Source organism: Festucalex cinctus, chromosome 1 (assembly GCF_051991245.1).
Source record: "Festucalex cinctus isolate MCC-2025b chromosome 1, RoL_Fcin_1.0, whole genome shotgun sequence".
Classification (NCBI taxonomy): domain Eukaryota; kingdom Metazoa; phylum Chordata; class Actinopteri; order Syngnathiformes; family Syngnathidae; genus Festucalex; species Festucalex cinctus.
Window position 1 is genome coordinate 41,108,492 of NC_135411.1, and position 18,973 is coordinate 41,127,464.

The 18,973-nt window shown below is 39.1% G+C and overlaps 1 protein-coding gene across 2 annotated transcripts in view; it reads right to left on the minus strand.

Moving 5' to 3' along the window:
* LOC144029009 (uncharacterized) overlaps positions 1 to 18,636 on the minus strand; it is a 28,268-nt gene extending 9,632 nt beyond the window's left edge. Inside the window, exons 1-3 of one of the 2 annotated variants that reach the window (XM_077535690.1) lie at positions 18,402 to 18,636; positions 11,766 to 12,019; positions 5,052 to 5,298 (exon numbers count right to left, since the gene is read on the minus strand). In XM_077535690.1, the coding sequence (XP_077391816.1) occupies positions 5,052 to 5,298; positions 11,766 to 12,019; positions 18,402 to 18,530 (630 nt within the window). In that variant the 5' untranslated portion in view covers positions 18,531 to 18,636. The remainder of the gene's footprint in view (positions 1 to 5,051; positions 5,299 to 11,765; positions 12,020 to 18,401) is intronic. The other variant, XM_077535689.1, reaches the window with a different exon arrangement.
* Between the last annotated feature and the right edge of the window lie 337 nt (positions 18,637 to 18,973).

The window sequence follows — 18,973 nt, forward strand, 5'->3', positions numbered from 1 at the left end:
CAGACCCCAAAGAGCAAAAAATACATGTGTAATTGACACGTCACACGCATTTAAATTGATAGATTAGATCAAATACATATATGTTAGGTAAGACAGACAGACAGACAGACAGACAGACAGACAGACAGATACAGAGCCATAGATAGAGTTTGGCCAACTTGGTTTCAGAGCTACTACGCTGTGATTGGTCAACTGCTGGTCACATGACATATGGATGCCATCTTGTTTCCCAGTTGCTGGTATTTTGGAGTGTTTTGCAATAGATCTTTCCACTTTCATGTTCCAATCATGCCTTGTTGCTCAGCATGGCATTGCTCACAACGACCAGACAGCGGTATTATGATGAATCGGGTCACTGGAGACCCACAGAGGAGGAAATTGTGGGAAGTGAAAGACAAATTAGAGGACGGGAAAGCAAATAACACTTCATTGTTGTGCAAAGTCAAGTAAAGAAATGCAATATGAAGTAGGTGGGACTGCACAATGCAGCCCTCGACCTTTTGTCAAGTTATAATTGAAAACAAAAATACAATTGATTTTAATTATAAGCACGTACAAAGTGATTGAACTTAAAATAAAATTATCGATTTTCACTCTTTATAAATCAGGGCTCATAATATGGAAATGAGTTATTGTGGATTTTGTGTTGTAAATAAAAGTCCTAAATATTATCATGATTAATAATATACAGTAATTATATTAATATTGTACATGCACAATTGAAAACCATTGATAAATATAAAAAAGAAAATGTGACAATTGGATGTCAGCTACTCTGAAATATTTTAAACTTAAATTTAGGAGCATATATTCATTAACAAGTTACAGAGGAACCTGTACACTCATTGGTACCCTGAAAAATTGGCTTAACACCCAAGTATCTTGCTTGTTAGATCAGGAGCCAAAGATAGGAAACAGATAAAGCCAATACATGTAATCAGATCTTTTATTTGAATAATATTGTGTGTCGTGTATGAATACACTGATACTTTTCCAGTATTCACAATGTTGAAAATCAAAATCCATGTACCGAGTTGAGGTCAGTAAAAATATACCATATTATACTAGTAATAGCCTGTACCAAACATGGAGTATCTTCCTTATATTATTGGCTTGTCAAATACATCAAATGTTAAAAAATAAAACAAGGGGAAATTCACCTGGTTTGTGAAAAAGTTTTTGCGTGTGCAAAACGATAGGCGTGCTCATGCGCTACACACTTGAGCGCACGCCCCGCCCTGTCGCTGAGGGTAACAACATGGCGTGTTTTCAGTTGGCCAGACTCTACATATGGCGATGGATGGATGGATGGATGGATGGATAGATAGAGACAGATGGACAGAGAGCGAGAGACAGCTAGTCAGTCACAGCTGAATGGATGATGGCTGGCGAGCTGTTTACCTCAGAAACATGAATTAATTATTATTATTAGGGGTGTGAATTGCCTAGTACCTGACGATTCGATTCGTATCACAATTCATAGGTAACGATTCGATACCGATTAATCCCGATATGAATTTATAAGTCGATTGTTGTGATTTTTTTTTTACTCAGATTCAGAAAAATACTAATCAGTAAACTTATACATGTATACTGTAAGATTTGTATGATAATGTATTATTTACTTATCTGAAACTTCAGTAATTTTATAATTTTATCAACTAGCTCCTCCGTAGCAGGCCGTCACATCATGCTGACAGTTCAAACTTTTTTTCTTTTCTTCTGTGAGTAAGTTCCAAACAGTGAATAGCAATGAATGAATGCTGAAAGCCGAATGGTAATAGCCGAATGGTAATAGCTGAATGCGAAGCTGAATACTAATAGCGGAATGCTAATGAAGGAAATAAAAAGATAAATTCCGTGAAAATAAAGTAATTAACTAGTGATGCACGATATGAAAACTTTCAACCGGTACCGATAATTTCCTGCTTTGTATGGTCGACTCCGATACCAATAACAAATACATTTTTTTTTTTATATATATATATTTAATATAGCCTTCATATAATCTGCAATTAGGTGGCACGGTAGCGAGTGGTTAGCACGTCCGCCTCCCAGTTCTGAGGACTCCGGTTCGAGTCCAGGCGCCGGCCTTCCTGGGTGGAGTTTGCGTGTTCTCCCCGTGCCCGCGTGGGTCTTCTCCGGGTACTCCGGTCTCCTCCCACGTTCCAAAGACATGCATGGCAGGTTAATTGGGCGCTCTGAATTGTCCCTAGGTGTGCTTGTGAGTGTGAATGGTTGTTCGTCTCTGTGTGCCCTGCGATTGGCTGGCAACTAGTCCAGGGTGTCCCCTGCCTACTGCCCAGAGCCAGCTGAGATAGGCGCCAGCACCCCCCGCGACCCTTGTGAGGAATAAGCGGTCAAGAAAATGGATGGAAGGATGGATAATCTGCAATTTGTTCATCCAGGAATGGAAAAACTGATGTTTTAGTAGCTCTGATTATGACAGCAAACAAATGTGTCTCTTTCAAATGTGTATTTTCTATATGAAATGGCAAACAGATAACTACACAAAATAAAAAGTTAGTTTTTAAATTAATACAGAACTACAACTGGTTTATCTGGAAAAACAAAACAGTCATGTATGTATGCATTATGCAATAGGAATGCATTTATTCAACCCTAAGTGCAATAGTCGACAGTAACTGGCATTAAATAGTTAGTTCACTGCTTGGCTTGATCATTTCACAAACACTACAGTATTAATGCTTTGACTGCACTGGGCAGAGATTTGTCTGAAAATTTAAAAGTTCAAAATGAAATAACATGATACGCATCATTGAAAACCCCCACCCCGAACTGCGGTGAAACTTATGTTATGTGTAGTGTTAGTCCATTCTTGTCAATCAAGCTGTGGCCACTTCGGAGGATGCAACGTGGCTCCAAATGTGCTATTAACTTGTAAAAAAAACAGATCAGCTACAAAAAAAACAAACAACAAAAAATGGCTGCTTGTCTAGCGCTATAAAAGCCATAACTTTGGCGTTAATGGCTTTAGATTTGCTGTTGCTGGCTTGTTAACTTAGTGCCGTTAGCCTAGCAACATTAGCTGCTACAGCTGTGCCTCATTCAAGTTCGTTCAAAACGGCTCTGCTCCGCTTTCTCTCCTCTGCTCCGCTTTCTCTCCTCTGCTCCGCTTTCTCTCCTCTGCTCCGCTTTCTCTCCTCTGCTCCGCTTTCTCTCCTCTGTGCTTGCCAAAAGTCATCTGGATGGTAATTGTCATTCCGCCTTTAGATTTGTTGTTGCTGGCTTGTTAGCTTAGCGCCGTTAGCCTAGCAACATTAGCTGCTGCCTCTGTGCCTCCTTCAAGTTCGTTCAAAACGGCTTTGACATGATGATGTATTTTCAGTTAAGCAAAAGCCTTCTTTCCCCCTCTTCGAATCCTTGCTGAAAATGTTTTGATGTTTTGATCTTCTGTTATGGAGAAAACCCACCACACTGGTAAGGAAGACATATTGATTGCTACGTGCTAGTCTAGACAGTAGTGTGGGGCGGACCAAGCTTCGGTTAAGCCGTTTTTATTTTATTTTTTTGAGATGCCTGTCTACAAGAGCGGGAGGCGTGATAGATGATGTAATCAGCGCGACATGGTGTATTGTAGGGTCCTCACGTTGCAAACAGTCTACAGACCTTAATAGATGTATCGGACCTTTGTATCGGCTAAAATATACATATCGGGCTGATCAAAAATTGCGTCATAATTTCCCATATCGGCCGATATTGATAAATATCGTGCATCCCTATAATTAAGTATTGATTACTAGTAATAGTAGTAGTAGTAGAAACAGTATTAATAGTATTAGTATTACTAGTAATTATTTAGTAAAATAACAAATGCAAACCCATTTCACTTAATTAGCTTCACTTTAGTATCTGCAACTTGCGTGAAGTCGAGCTGCATCAGGGTACTGCTTTGCTATGCTAGCAGAAAACAGGAAGTGACTTAATCGAGCTCTAGAAGTTAAAGATGTAAATTTTACCCTTTCAATTTTACTTGCAACTCATTATTATAAACAACATAGTCCTACAAATTACACAAAGATAATAGGAAAATAAAAACAATGCACATAAACAATGCACCATATTAAACGTTCAGTTACAATTGGTGAAACATCAGCTCCTGCTACTGGCGAAACAAAATTATAGTCATTCAAATAACATTTAATCAAATGGATGTGAAACTAGTGAACAATGACCATTTATGACATTAAGAGTTGGGGAAAAAAAAAAATTCCCAAGCGAAATTTGAACCGATTAGAATTAGAATTAGATTAGAATGCATTTCAGCATTCCCATAATAATAACAATAATAATAATAATAATAATAACAATAACAATAATAATAATAATAATAACAATAATAATAATAACAATAATAATAATAATAATAATAATAATAATAAGTAAGATGAAAGAATCTCAATAACATATCCCACAACAAACATGCTGTCCCCATGGGCACTTGTTTATGGCGTGCCGTGCACCCCCGTCTCGTTTTCTAAATGACGGAAATCCGTCACCACGACGGAGAACTTTAATCCACGAATATGTGTGAATGAATAAGTGTCCGAGTCCACCCTTATAAACAAACATCAAACATCAAAGCGTATGTAGGGATGGAAGAATGTTTGTGGCGATTGTATTGTATTGGTGTTAATGTTTTATGTGTTCCTCTAAAACGCTTTGTGACAGCTCAGGCTGTTTGAAAGCGCTATATAAATAAAGTTGAGTTGAGTTATACAGAATAATCACGTGTGAGGGAGGGGTGGGCTCCCTGAGACAGGATTGCGGGAGTTTGCGTGCACTGTGCATACTGCAAAAGAAATCTCGAGTTGAGTTTAATGTTCAGAGGGAGCTATCAATACAGCCATCTCTGCAGTACAAACCTTTTCTTGAGACTGCCTGTACCACCCTGCAAGAAGAACATGATTTATTCAAGAACACTTTGGCTTTTGTCACCCAGAAGAACACGAGACGTCAATGTGAATTATATAGGAGACAATATCACTTCAGCATGAATCATTCCATAACAGCATTTTACACGGACTCACCTGGCTGGGTGTTGCAGCACTACAACGGTGTTGAGCCAGCTCTAGCATTGTCCTGTAACTCTTGGAGCAGGAAGGACAGTCAAAGCGGTTTGGACCGTCATCATGGATCCTCTGGTGGTTGCGCAGGTACCGTGCCAAACGAAAAGCCTTCCCACAACGATCACACATGTAGCGCTTCTGACCATGGATTCGCATATGGTTACGCAAAGACATGTAGTTGGTGTAGGGCTTGCTGCAAAAGTCGCATCTGTAACGTGGAAAGAAAACATGTTGAACGTTAGACCTGACTGAGTTTGTTGTTGTTGAGATGACTGCAGAGTGTAGGTCAGTTTTTCCACACAATGAATATTAGTTATTATTTCTCCATGTAAAAAGCAAAGAAGTGGCCAAGTAAAGTGTTTCTTCATCTTAAAAGGTATAGTGGACGATGTTTATTGGCTGCGTTTTCTGGGTGGATCATCTTAATTATTGGTCATCCATCCTGCACGTTTGGCGCGCTGGGACGCGGTGCGCAGCAGCGAAAATCCGCACATTCGTGACGAAAACCCGCACACTCGCACATGTTAAAAAAATTGAACTTTTTTCGCATTTCGCCTCGCGGTAGTCAATCGGCTTCGAGTATGGGCTACGTCTCACACACAGCGTCCTCTCTATTGTCACCCTGAGCGCAACAACACGGCCAGCCGGGACAGAATGATGAGCAAGGAAGTGCTGGCAAGTCTGTTTACTTGCTATTGAACTGTACTGAGGTAGCAGGTATCATCCATGCCAAAGCTATTTTTAGCGCAAATGGCGGCCGCCAGATTGCCACTAAAAAAACGAGAAGAAAAAAAAAAAAAAGCGAAAGTGCTATCACGTAACTCAAAAAAGGAGAAATAGTAGCACGGCTGTTTAGTCCCAGGAAAGAAGTGGAAGTAGTTGGCGGTGCTCACTTTTTGTTGACTCGCGGGCAACTTTCAAGTGCGTGCTGTTGGAAAAAAAAATACCGCTCGCACAGCGCGAGTGCATTAATGCTCCCTCCGCACTATGTTTAAAACGTACATTCAAAAGTTGGCTCTCCCGTAGCAACAAGAGTGCGCCGCCGTGCGCCGACTCAATCCAATAGTATTTGAGTTAAACATGACCCGCTGCAATGTGATAGGCTGGCTACTTCCAGATCGGCACAGCATACGTGTACACATGCAACGCGCAGACTACAATTTACATACAAACATTTATAATTAGGGATGTAACAATAAGGGAAATATCTTGATATCGTGATATTAAAACTGCCACAATATCGTCGTCATCATGTTCACAATTTTTAAAAGGAACACATCTGTTTGATTTCCATTTGTGCAGTTCGAGCACCTTCTAGTGGCTATTTTATTCGTGCAATTTAATTTTCATTAGGGATGTTTTGATCTATGTTTAAAATCTATGCTAATTGTCAGATGAAGGGCAACGTAATTTGCTTGTGAAGCGATCAATGTGTGCTTGCATTAGCAAGTAAAGTGCCTCAGTATTGTTATGAGAGATTGTAGGTGGTTTATATGCATTGCTGTTATGTACAAAAGCACAAAATTGTGCTTTTTTAGTATGAGCTCTTTTTTTTTTTTTTTTTTTTTTTTTTTTTTACAATATTGTGATCTTTTTTTAACCCTCGTGCCTTGAAACCAGTTGTACCCTCGAAGTGTATAACATTACTTTATATGTAATTCTACTTTGAGGTGTGATAACTAAGTCAATTTTTAATATTTGTTTTTTATTTCAACCACTCAAAATGTTCATCGGCATCAGAACTATCCATACATATGAAGTTTTTTTTTTTTTTTTAATGTATTCCCCCCTCTTAGGACAATACAAGCCCAAAGAATGGACTATGAAGAAAACTAACTGTGCTGTATACATGTATAAAAAATAAATAAAAAATTAATACTTCATATGACATAATTAGAGCTTTGAATAAGGCAATAAGTTATAACAACAATTTTTTCAATGCATGTCAAATTTTTTGACAATGGCAATTTAACTCATAAAAATCTCCTCGCGATTATTTTAGCCAAATCAGTAATTCTAATTTGAGGTGTGATAACTAAGTCAATTTTTAATATTTTTTTTATTTCAACCACTCAAAATGTTCATTGGCATCAGAACTATCCATACATATGAAGTTTTTTTTTTTTTTTTTTTTATGTATTCCCCCCTCTTAGGACAATACAAGCCCAAAGAATGGACTATGAAGAAAACTAACTGTGCTGTATACATGTATAAAAAAATAAATAAATAATAATACTTCATATGACATAATTAGAGCTTTGAATAAGGCAATAAGTTATAACAACAATTTTTTCAATGCATGTCAATTTTTTTGACAATGGCAATTTAACTCATAAAAATCTCCTCGCCAAATTTTAGCCAAATCAGTAATTCTACTTTGAGGTGTGATAACTAAGTCATTTTTTAATATTTTTTTTCTTTCAACCACCCAAAATGTTCATTGGCATCAAAACCATGCATACATATAGTATATTTATTTATTATTATTATTATTTCCCCCCGCCATAGGACAACAGAAGCCAAATAATAGACTATGAAGAAAATTAACTGTGTTGTATATATGTATAATAAAGAAATAAATTTGAATCTTTCATATGACATAGTTAGAGCATCAGGCAACACGGTAGCTTTGATAGAACACTTTGGGGAAAAAAGTACTTTTTGTGGGGCTCCGGAGCGGCACCGTGACCCCTCCGTGACTTTAGCCGGAAATTGTGTTTGATTTTCGGATACAGGAAGGCCCGATTTACACCCCCGTATCCGGCGTCGCACGACAACGAGCCACGTATCTCTGTGCTCACGGTTCCAGATATGTGTCAGATATGTGTAATTTTCCCCGTAGGACGTACGGTTCCGGAGAAATAACGGAAAGAAAAAGCTCCATTACACCGAGACCTCCGTTGACTTTACCCGGAAATCGTGCTTGATTTTCGGATTAATTTACACCCCCTGTATCCAATTGTATCCGGCGAACGGAAGTCAACACAGCGACGAGCTACATACCGTTGGGAAGCTGCACGTCCCCCGCGGCTTTCAGGGACGTGCTCATATGTTCGTTTATGTTTATTTTGTAGAAGTACTTACTTGCCAACTTGCATTTGCAGCTTTTTGTGTCTCCGATCGCCGTTCTTTTGCTTAGATCCAGGAAGCTCATGCCTCTTGCACGTTAGCCAAATGTGTTGTGAATCCAAACTAGCCGAATAAAAATCGAAGCTTAGCACTTTCACACGTAGAAATGCAACGGCCAGATAAGATAACCGACGAGGAATTCATCTCGACAACCGTTACATGTTACACTTCATAAGTTGCAAAAAAAAACGTTTTTTTTGTTTTGTTTTAATATCGCCAACCCCCCACAATATCGTGATAATTATCGTATCGTGACCTTCATATCGTGATAATATCTTATGTTTGGATATCGTTACATCCCTATTTATAATATGGCGCTTTTCTATGGAGCCACAACACTGTCAATAAGATTTGGTATTGGAAAAAAAATTTAATTGTAGAAAAAGCTGCAGTGACATTGAAACAAGTATTGGCATTGTAAAACAAGAATTGCCATTGAGCGCGTGAACGCGCTAACAGCCTGCAGAGAGGAGGGGAAGGGAGCGCGGCCTCTGGCGGCTAAAGGCAATACTGTACCGAATTCCTTGTGGCAGATTGTCCGAGAGACTCGTGGATAAAAGTTCACCTGGAACTCCTAAACCGCCTGTAAGTCTGTATTTTTCTACATATAACCTTCTGACGTTAAAACCGCCATGTTTGAAATTACTTTATGCATCATGTCATGCTAATCGAATCGGGATCTCAGCGCGCGCAAGGCATGCTGGTTCCGGTCAAAGGTTATGTTTACCCAGCTCGGTAAACATGGCGGCGTGTAACACAGATTTCGATTACTTTGAGCGTTGTAAAGTGAAGTTTTTTAAAGAAGTTTTGTAAGAAACGAGGGTACAGTGTTATGGGCAAGAGAAAGAAATAACTTGTGACGCTGGCTTGGGCATTGTCATTACAGAACGCCCCAACTGTTTTAACATAAGAGCAGGAAGAGGAGACTGTCCATTTCGAACTGCGGTCAGGCCAGCCTCCAGTCGAAAAGATGAAGTCAAGCCAGCCGCCCCAACGATTTTTAATGCTGTGCATTATGGTAACATGCCGACATGCCGCTGCGTTGGTCACCTTCAAAATAAAAGCTGCTCAACAGCTGGTTTAGGGCTTAAAATAAAGAATCATAAAAAATTAACGGTTTGTTATCCCAGGACCAGACCAGTTCTAAGGGACACTACACCACCCCAGGTATCTTATTTTAGGGTATCAGTACTCGCGGCAGTGACAGATACCATTATCGGCCGCCCTGCAGCCGTTTTTCAATCAAGGACTATCCATCCATCCATCCATCCATCCATTTTCTTGACCCCTTATTCAATCAGGGACTAGAAATTAGAAATTATATGAATTACCATTCATTCCTTGCAATGTTAAGGAAAAATAATATATTGAGGTATAAAGGTCTTTCTTTAAAATCATCTATTATTTTTAGGTGGGGAATATTATTTTCTAGTGGTATCGGTATTTGGTATCAGTGTTGGTGACTATTCAAGAGTTCAGATTCGGCCAGGGAAAAAAAAAAAGTGGTCTCGAACATCCCTCATCCTGACCATGTGGCATGACATGCATGTATTCTGTAAATTAACTGACTCAGTTTCATCTTTAACAGGCAAAATAATACTCCCATGTTCCGGTGATGATAATAATAATAATAATAATAATAATAGTAATAGTAATAATAGTAATAATGATAATGAAAAAAGTTGCTCTTTTAAAACAAATACAGCAGATTACGTCCAATTCACACTGCCTGCGGAATGGACGCGGTGCGTTTTCCGTATGGCTTGAGCTGTCCGTGTCTGTAACTCGCCAGACCACAAAATCACGGGGGTTTACCGCTGGAGAGTTGTGTTCACGCGATAACAACCATGTATATAGAGTGCTATTTGTAAACATTACCCACAATTAGAGGTGTGCAAAATTTCCGATTCTTAGATTATTCACGATTCGGCCGTGGAGCAATCGAGAACGATTCACAAAAGTCCAAATTCCGATTATATAAATATGCCAAGGGAACCGAAACTAAAAGTGGACCGGAGCGGAAAGTACGCGGAACTGAAACGCAGTAGCGCGCGCGGTCTTCGGGACGCTTAATGGGACGGACCGAGAGTACACATCCACAACTCACGCCTCGACATTCAAAACAACAACAAGCATGGCTGAGCTGACCAACCCACCTCTTCGTCAGATCAGACCTGCTCCGAAAAGGCAAACAACTTCAGGCGGAAGTATCAGCTAGCTGGCTGCAGTGCGTCGGTTAGCGTTCTACAGGGCGCCGCGCAGTGATGCGAACGAACGAACAGAAAAGTAGTGGCTGGCGGTAATGGCGTCTGACTTTATTCAGAAAAGAGTATTGTGGTGGAAATGTATCACGCTTTTGAAAACAAATAGTTTTTAGAAGAAAAAGGCTTTATTTCCGAGACCCCAGCCAGCTTGCTGGACTATTTTCCTCTCGTCCAACGTCGAACATGAACGCGTGTCACCGAACGCTGTCAGAAAGAAGTCAGTGCTGATCGCACACACGGGAGGTGAGGATCAAATTGAGATTCATGTTAAAAAAGCCGAACGATCCCTTTAATGTTTACACGTTCATGTTTACACAAGTTAAAAAGCAGAAAAGCACTTGAGGGTTTTTTTTTTGTACCTCTGAGAAACTTTAATGTTTACATGTTCATCTTTACACAACTTAAAAAGCAGGAAAGCACTTTTTTTTTTTTTTTTAGGCATTTGTATTGAAGTAGTAGTTCACATGGTCTTTCATTTATATCTCAGTGCACTTTTGAGTGGATAAAAATAATATATTTTTGCTCAATGCTATGTTTTATTCTGTTGAAGACTGAATATACTTAAAAGCTGTTGTTACAGAATGAGGACTTGAGTATTTTATTTACTGTTTTGAACTGTTAACTTGATACTGAAATAGTAGTTTATTTAGGCCTGAGAGGACTTTTGTACTATTTTTGTAACTAATGTACGAAACATTAAAAGCACCAAAATACATTGTTTTTTTTCTGCTGCCTGGGGGGAAATCAATAATCGTTTTATAATCGAATCGTAGCCTCTGAATCGTAATCGCAATCGAATCGTGAGGTGCCCCAAGATTCCCACCTCTACCCACAATGCCTGTTGTCACATCGATATGCTTTTTTTGGACATTATTTCTGGGACTTCTACCATGGGTAAGTAGGTTTTGTGTTTAAATAGTGTTATTTTGTCGTGTTTAATTTATTCTGAGCTTGTTTTTGGTCTTTTAAATGTCAGACTCGTCATGCTGTTAGCGAGCTTTCCTCTTCCCCCATAAAAACGAGTTTGAAAACAAAGTATCGTTATTTATCGCCGTATTGAGATATGGTCACACTCCTACTCTTGAAAGCTGCTTGGTGCCGGTAAAAGCGATACAGACCCCCTCTGGTCATGGCAAAGGTACCCTTCAAATACCTAAGTCGATGTTTCATCAAAAAAGTTAGGAAAACATTTTGTCCTAAGTGTTACTTTACAAAAACAAAAACAAAAAAACTTTAAAGCAGGATCTTCTTCAAAATTCCAAAAATCTTTTGAAGTATCTACCTGAAATCTCCAGTCTTGTGCGTGAGCTTGTGGTTGAGCAAGGAGCTGGCATGTTTGTAGGCGCAGTTGCATAAGTCACAGACATACGGCCTCTCATCAGAATCCATGTCATCTGATGCGGATGTAGCTGGTACTGGTGCTCTGGATTCTAAGGACAGGCTGGAACTGGAGAGAGAGGCTGAAGAGAGACTGGAGCTTGAGAGTGCAGCTGATGATGAAGGGAGCTGATCACACCAGTTGATGGTCGAACTCGACTGTCACAAAAGATTGACAAATTACGTTACTACAGTGTTTCCCAAACTTTAAGCCAAAGCATCCAATTTTTACAGAAATAAGTTTGAGGAGCACAACACCACTAACCTTGCACTGCAAGCTGAAAAGAAAATTAACTCATTCACTCCCAGCAGCCGTTTTGTCTGAAGGATTTTGGCTGATATTGCAAGGCCCACACAATATTGTGTTCTATTGCTATAAAAACCTACCAAAAGAAAGATGAGTCTCTTCTTTCATCAGGGAAAAAAAAAAAAAAAAAGTATATTTGTAACAGTTTCCATTTTGCAGCAATTAGCATTACGATATAATAATAATAAGAATAACTAACAATAATAATAATGCATGGATTTATATAGCGCTTTTCTAGACACTCGAAGATGCTTTAAAATGGAATGGAGACATTATTCATGCACTCACACATTCACACTCTGGTGGCACTAAACTACTTTAGTAGCCACAGCTGCCCTGGGGCAGGCTGATGGAAGCGTGGCTGCGAATGTGAGCCTAAGGCCCCTCCGACCACCACCAAACATTCACAGCATTCATACACCAGGTTGACTAGCACTTGAGGCAATGTGACAAAACATGACTTGGGGAGAGCGGGGATCGAACAGTCAACCTTCCGATTACTGAACGACCGCCTCTACACACTGAGCCATGGCCGCCAATTTAGCTAAAATTCGTCATCATTCACACACCTGTACAAAACACTGGCAAAAAGAACTTGTTGTAACATGGCCCTAGTTGATTTCTCATACTCTGCTGGCCGTTTTTTCTAATAACTACCGTTGCTTTAAGCGACCTCTTCAGGTCAGAAGCTGCATCAACCCCCCCCCCCCCCCCCCCCCCCCCCAAAAATAAAGAAATAAATAAAAAAAAATAAAAAAAAGAAACATACGTTTTTGGGACCATGGCAATATTTAAAATAGTACGCGTTTATACGTTTTTGGGAGTAAATGAGTTAATCAGACGCTTTCACGAGTGGCAGGTCAGCCTGGTATTACACCAAAGGTGGTCATGAACTGTTTTGGGACCATTTTATTTTTCTGTGTCATCGAGTGCAAAAATTTCCCCATAAAAACTCAGCACTGATTTACGCAACGTAATTGTCATTGATTATCATATTAATCAGGGGTGTCCCGATCCAATACAGATATCGGAACTGTGTCCAATATCAGCCAAAAAAACAGTACTGGATTTTTTTCTGTCCATGTCCATAAAGTTCCGATATTTGGACTCATATACAAGCAATCCATTCCAGCTCCGCTCCTGCTTTTCTATCCAGCAGCGTCTACATCGAGCATGCAGAGCCCACGTGATGAAACAAGCATGCACGTGAACTACATTTTAGCTTGCGGAGGAAGAGAGAATGCCGGTAGTGTGGGAGTATTTTTCATAGAAAACTGAAAAAGACGTTACAGCTAGGGCCCGACCGATATGTATTGTTTTTAGGCCAATGCCGATACTTATTATTGGCAGTAGAGCTGCATGATATTGGAAAATCATGCGATAAGCGATATAGTTGCTAAGGATAGTGATAGATATTATCATGATATTTAATAGAGATAGACCGATGTGCTTTTTTCAGGGCCGATACCGATACCGATTATCGGTAGTCAAGGAGGCAGATAACCGATATTTGAAGTCGATATTCATTTGCAGTAAAAGTTAAAATGTTGGCACCAAATTTTTTAATAATGCAAACCCTAACCGTTCTTTACAATGGATTCTCACACTGCACTTTTCATTTTACATCCTTCCATCTGCAATAAGACACTGGTGGCGGGGGGAGTTAAATGCGGTGGCCAACGTGACATTACCTTTTATAGCATTTGGGATACTTGTAGTTTTATTCTATAAATGTTATATTTTTATATTTTGAAGTAATAGGAGGAACCCTGTCATTCAAAATGTGCATCAGCTGTGGCATTACTTATTACTGCAGCAAAAAAAAATAAAAAATCCATGAGAAAAACTATTCATCCCTGAACACCATACAGTTCTTGTAGACCTTATTATGATTATTGTTATTGTGACCATATAGACAGTATTGAAAAGCTTAGGATCTTAAATCGAGAACAGCAATATCATGCTACTCCTCTCTACATTAGAACTGTCAAAAGACAGCTTCAGGATACAACACACTTTATCATGTAGTTTACTGCCACTTAGGATGCCCCAATCAACGCAGAAAAAGGTAGAGTAAAATAATCGTAAGAATAACTTGGTTAAACAGACATTGTTGCGGTGGACCGCTGCCAGTTTCTGCTGTTTAATGTGTTTTACACTTATAGACGTGTGTGTATATGGGCACACTATTCTCTCACTACTGTACTGTACTGTATCACTTAATGGCACAGATTTACTTGTCTAAATAATAACTGGGCTGCAACATTGCTAATTCACATTAACAAGCACTATCTTAGCTGTCCACATGAATAGTTACTAACACACGAGAAAGTTATACAACACACCAAACATGAGCTCATTATTCAAAGTATGATGCACGTAACGAAATTACATCACTGAACATTAATTGCAGCCGACGACGGCCGTAGATGTTACATATTAGTGGCATCCATTGAGAGGATAATGTCCCAACTGACGGCAGACATGACGTGAAAAGAGAGACAAAACGAGCAAATAAGCACACTATACTTTAGTGCACTTCTCTACTAATGCCTAACATACGGAAGAGAACATGTTCGTGTAGTTAAACGGTGTTTGAGACACTTAATTTGTTACGGAGCGGACTTTAACGAGGTGCACAACGAGCTGTCAATCAAATCGACGTCGAAGCTTAAGGCACACAATGGCAAACCAGTGCGACAAATAAACACAATATAAAGTAACTAAACGCTATTTAGTGTCACTGTGGCATCTAACTGCATAATAACGGCTATGCAACAAGTAGTGGACGTGACCCAGAATGCAATGTGTGCATCACGAGAGGTAAATATAATGACGTTACTCTACTCTTAACATGGAACTAGACAATATAATAATGACAACTGTTAATATTTGGAACCTTTCTAACAAACATTGTTTACTTAATTAAGTGAAAATGTGTGCGATTCCCTCCCCGAGTAGTTCAAGTAGCGAATTAGCTACTGGGTGTTAGCCTACATGCTAAGCTGAACACACCACTGTTAGCTAGCGGGGATTCAATGCAAGGCAATGCAGCTCCATTCATATAGTGCATTTAATACACAACATAATTCAATGTGTTTAGCTTATCATGGTGAAAAGTTTGGCTGAGTCTCTTCCCTTTTAACTTATCTTCGAAGCATGTGTCTCGCGTTGTGTCCGTGGGTGCGTGTGTGACCGGCTACTGTGATACACGGCATACACTACTGATTGGTTCTGGCTCTTGCATGGCTAACCAATCAAATGCTGCTATGGGCGTTACGTTGCTGGAGTTGGACTCCATAACAGACAGAGACGCTCTGGGCTGCATTCGAAGCGAAAAGACGGAGTTTTAAATGGATCGCTTATATCGGCCGTCAGATTAATAAAACGGGCCGATACCGATATGTACCAATATGTCAAATATCGACCCCGATTATCGGTCTCTCTCTAATATTTAAACATGTACCAAAAGAAATCAAATTTTTATAATCTAATTAAATAAAAAAAAAATCCACGCACCAAAATAAGTAAATTCAATGTATTTTTAGTTAATTGTAATTACCTCTCAACAATGTTCAAGTATTGGATGGCGGTTCACATTTTAGTTAGCGGCTGAATGGTCAAATTCAGAAAAAAACATACGATTCCATATGAAACTTATTGCATGCGTTTGCGATATGCATATTGCATGGGCCAATATTGCAATATTGATAATTTTTCCGATATATTGTGCAGCCCTAATTGGCAGAAAAAAACACTGGTTACTGATTAATCTGCCGATTATTGAAAAATGAATAATGCATAAAATTAACCCCTTTCCGGATTCCTTTTCAATGGGTGACTCTTGTACACAAACCTTCGCTATTAATATTCTCTGCTACTCATTGTTTGAACTCATTGTTTGTTTTTTTACAATATTGTGTCCTTTTTTTGTATCGCAATTTCGTGATAATTACTAGGGATGCACGATATTTATCTGACTGATACAATATCGACCGATACGGGAAAATATGACGTTATTTTCGATCGGCCTGGTAGGTATATTTTAGCCGATAAAAGGTCCGATACATTTATTAAACTCTGTACACTGTTTGCAACGCGAGCACAATAGACCAAGTCGCGCTGCTTACGTCATGTATAGACCACGTCGCGCTGATTACGTCATCTATCACGCCTCTCGCTCTTGTAGACCCACCATTTCCAAAAAAAAACCCCAAAAAAACCCAACAACAACAACAACAAAAACACTACTGTCTAGACTAGCACGTAGCAATCAACATGTCATCCTCACCAGTATGGTCATTTTTCTCCATGGCAGAAGATCAAAACATTTTCAACAAGGATTCGAAGAGGGGGAAAGAAGGCCTTTGCTCACCTGAAAATCCGTCATCACGTCAAAGCCGTTTTGAACGAACGTGAATGAGGCACAGCTGCAGCAGCTAATGTAGCTAGGCTAACGGCGCTAAGCTAACGAGCCAGCAAGGCAGCAACAACAAAACTAAAGCCATTAATGCCAAATTTATGGCAATCATAGCGCCAGACAAGCAGTTGTTTTTTGTAGCTGACCCGGGTTTTTGCAAGTTAATAGCATATTTGGAGCCACGTTGCATCCTCCGAAGTGGCCACAGCTTGATTGACAAGAACGGACTAACACTACAGGGAATTCTCACCGCAGTTCGGTTTCAAGGATGCGTATCATATGTTATTTCATTTTTAACTTTTACATTTCCAGAGAAATCTCTGCCCAGTGCAGTCAAAGCATTAATACTGTAGCGTTTGTGAAATGATCAAGCCAAGCAGTGAACTAACTATTTAATGGCAGTTACTGTTGGCTGTAACCAAGTCACAACACAACACCCTAATGTGAGCAGCTTATTTATTATTATTATTATTTATTATAATTATTATTATTATTTTCACATCTGTGTTGCCTTCACGGCCCGTCCAGACTACAGGAAAAAACACAACCACCCACGCACCCACAAGGGTTGCTGCAATACCAGTTTTGTCTATTTACTTGATTTCATTTTTTTTTTTTAAATTAAGGTTGACAAATGCATCCCTATTGCATAATGCATAGTCAAATCAACTCAACTTTATTTATATAGTGCTTTCAAACAGCCTGAACTGTCACAAAGGGCTTTACATAAACACAAAAAACAAACATAACAACATAAAACATTGAAACCAATACAATACAAGCACAACAAATCAACATTCTTCCATCCCTACATACACTTTGATGTTTTAAGCAGTTTTTAGCATACAGATAAACCAGTTGTAATTCTGTATCAATTTCAAAATTAACTTTTTATTTTGTGTAATTAGCCATTTCATATAGAAAATATATACACATTTGAAAGAAACACGTGTTCGCTGTCATAATCAGAGCTACTAAAACGTCAGTTTTTCCATTCCTGGATGCACAAATTGCAGATTATATGAAGGCTATATTATAACGGTTGAAATTTTTCATATCGTGCATCACTAACAATTACCGTTGGCTACTGAATATCTCGATGTATACATATCTCTAAAGAATATATCATCCACACCGTCACAGCAACCTGGCATAACAAAAAATATTTTTCAAAGACCCAGTAGCCTTGGACTCCTACTACTCTTGTTTCTGAACGTTCGTTTCCGGATGGTCGAGGCTCGTTTTGTTTCTTAATATTACAGACAACACTCGTGCATTACATGACGTTGAAATCAAACTAATTTGTATCGCAGCTAACAGTTGAAGGTAATTTCTAATTAATTTACTCACACACACACAAAATCATATTCCGTGCACCACCTTGTTTGGCATTTGTTCTGCACCTACCAACAACGTCGGTCTCAAATGTTAGCAATAGCTGCAAGTCTCCACAACAGTCGCTAGTCGCTACCATACTCCGGACCGGCCGCAGTACACGTTTGCTTGGTACAGGGCATATATATTCATTGTCTAAAGTACAGTAATGGTCGTAACGATGACCAACATTAAAATTAAACAAGTTAACATTGTAGCAAAATAGTCAAACTAGGCCACAAGCCGCCCCGGTGTCTGAGCAGAACGCTCAAGAAGATGCTCACACAAACTTAACGTATACTTTTTCAGATTGACATGCGACTCACAAATGACAAATATATTTCAATGTTAGTATTCCCGAGACACAGATATAGTTGTATCATGACATGAATAGTTAGTCTGGTTCGTTAGCTAACGTTTTAAGCAGTGTTGGTTCTTACGTCGTGTGGATCCTTTTTCCAGAATAACTGGGAGCAATGGCCGAAAGACTCTGTCGATGTCACATAATTCACTCCATTTCTGTCAGGAAAATCTCCATGTGAGCTGCCGGTATTAGTCCTAGCATACATCGTTGAATATGAGGTTCTCTATATTTCCTTAATTACAATCCAAGCCGCTTTGTCAGGATGTTCTGTAAAGAAAAAAATATTTCTTCTTTGAAATATCCATTTTAGCGGAAGAGTAGATTTTACTACTGCCATCTGTTGGACTGGAGCATAATAAAACGGAAGACGAAATTAGAATGCAATGGGTCCGCGTCTCATTTGGTCGTTGGATATTACGTTTGGAAACAGATATTAAAAGTAGAAAAACGACTGGTTATTTGATTTTCGTTTTATTAATTAAATGAAAATAGAAACACCAAAATTGAAATACGGCTTGATTTTCTCGTTTGGCTGTCTGGGACAGGTAAGGGAAAGTCCAATAACAGTTTGATTTTCAAATTTTATTTCAGAAACGAAAATAGGATATAGCAGGAGACACAAATCCAAAAACGGCCCGTACTTTTGTT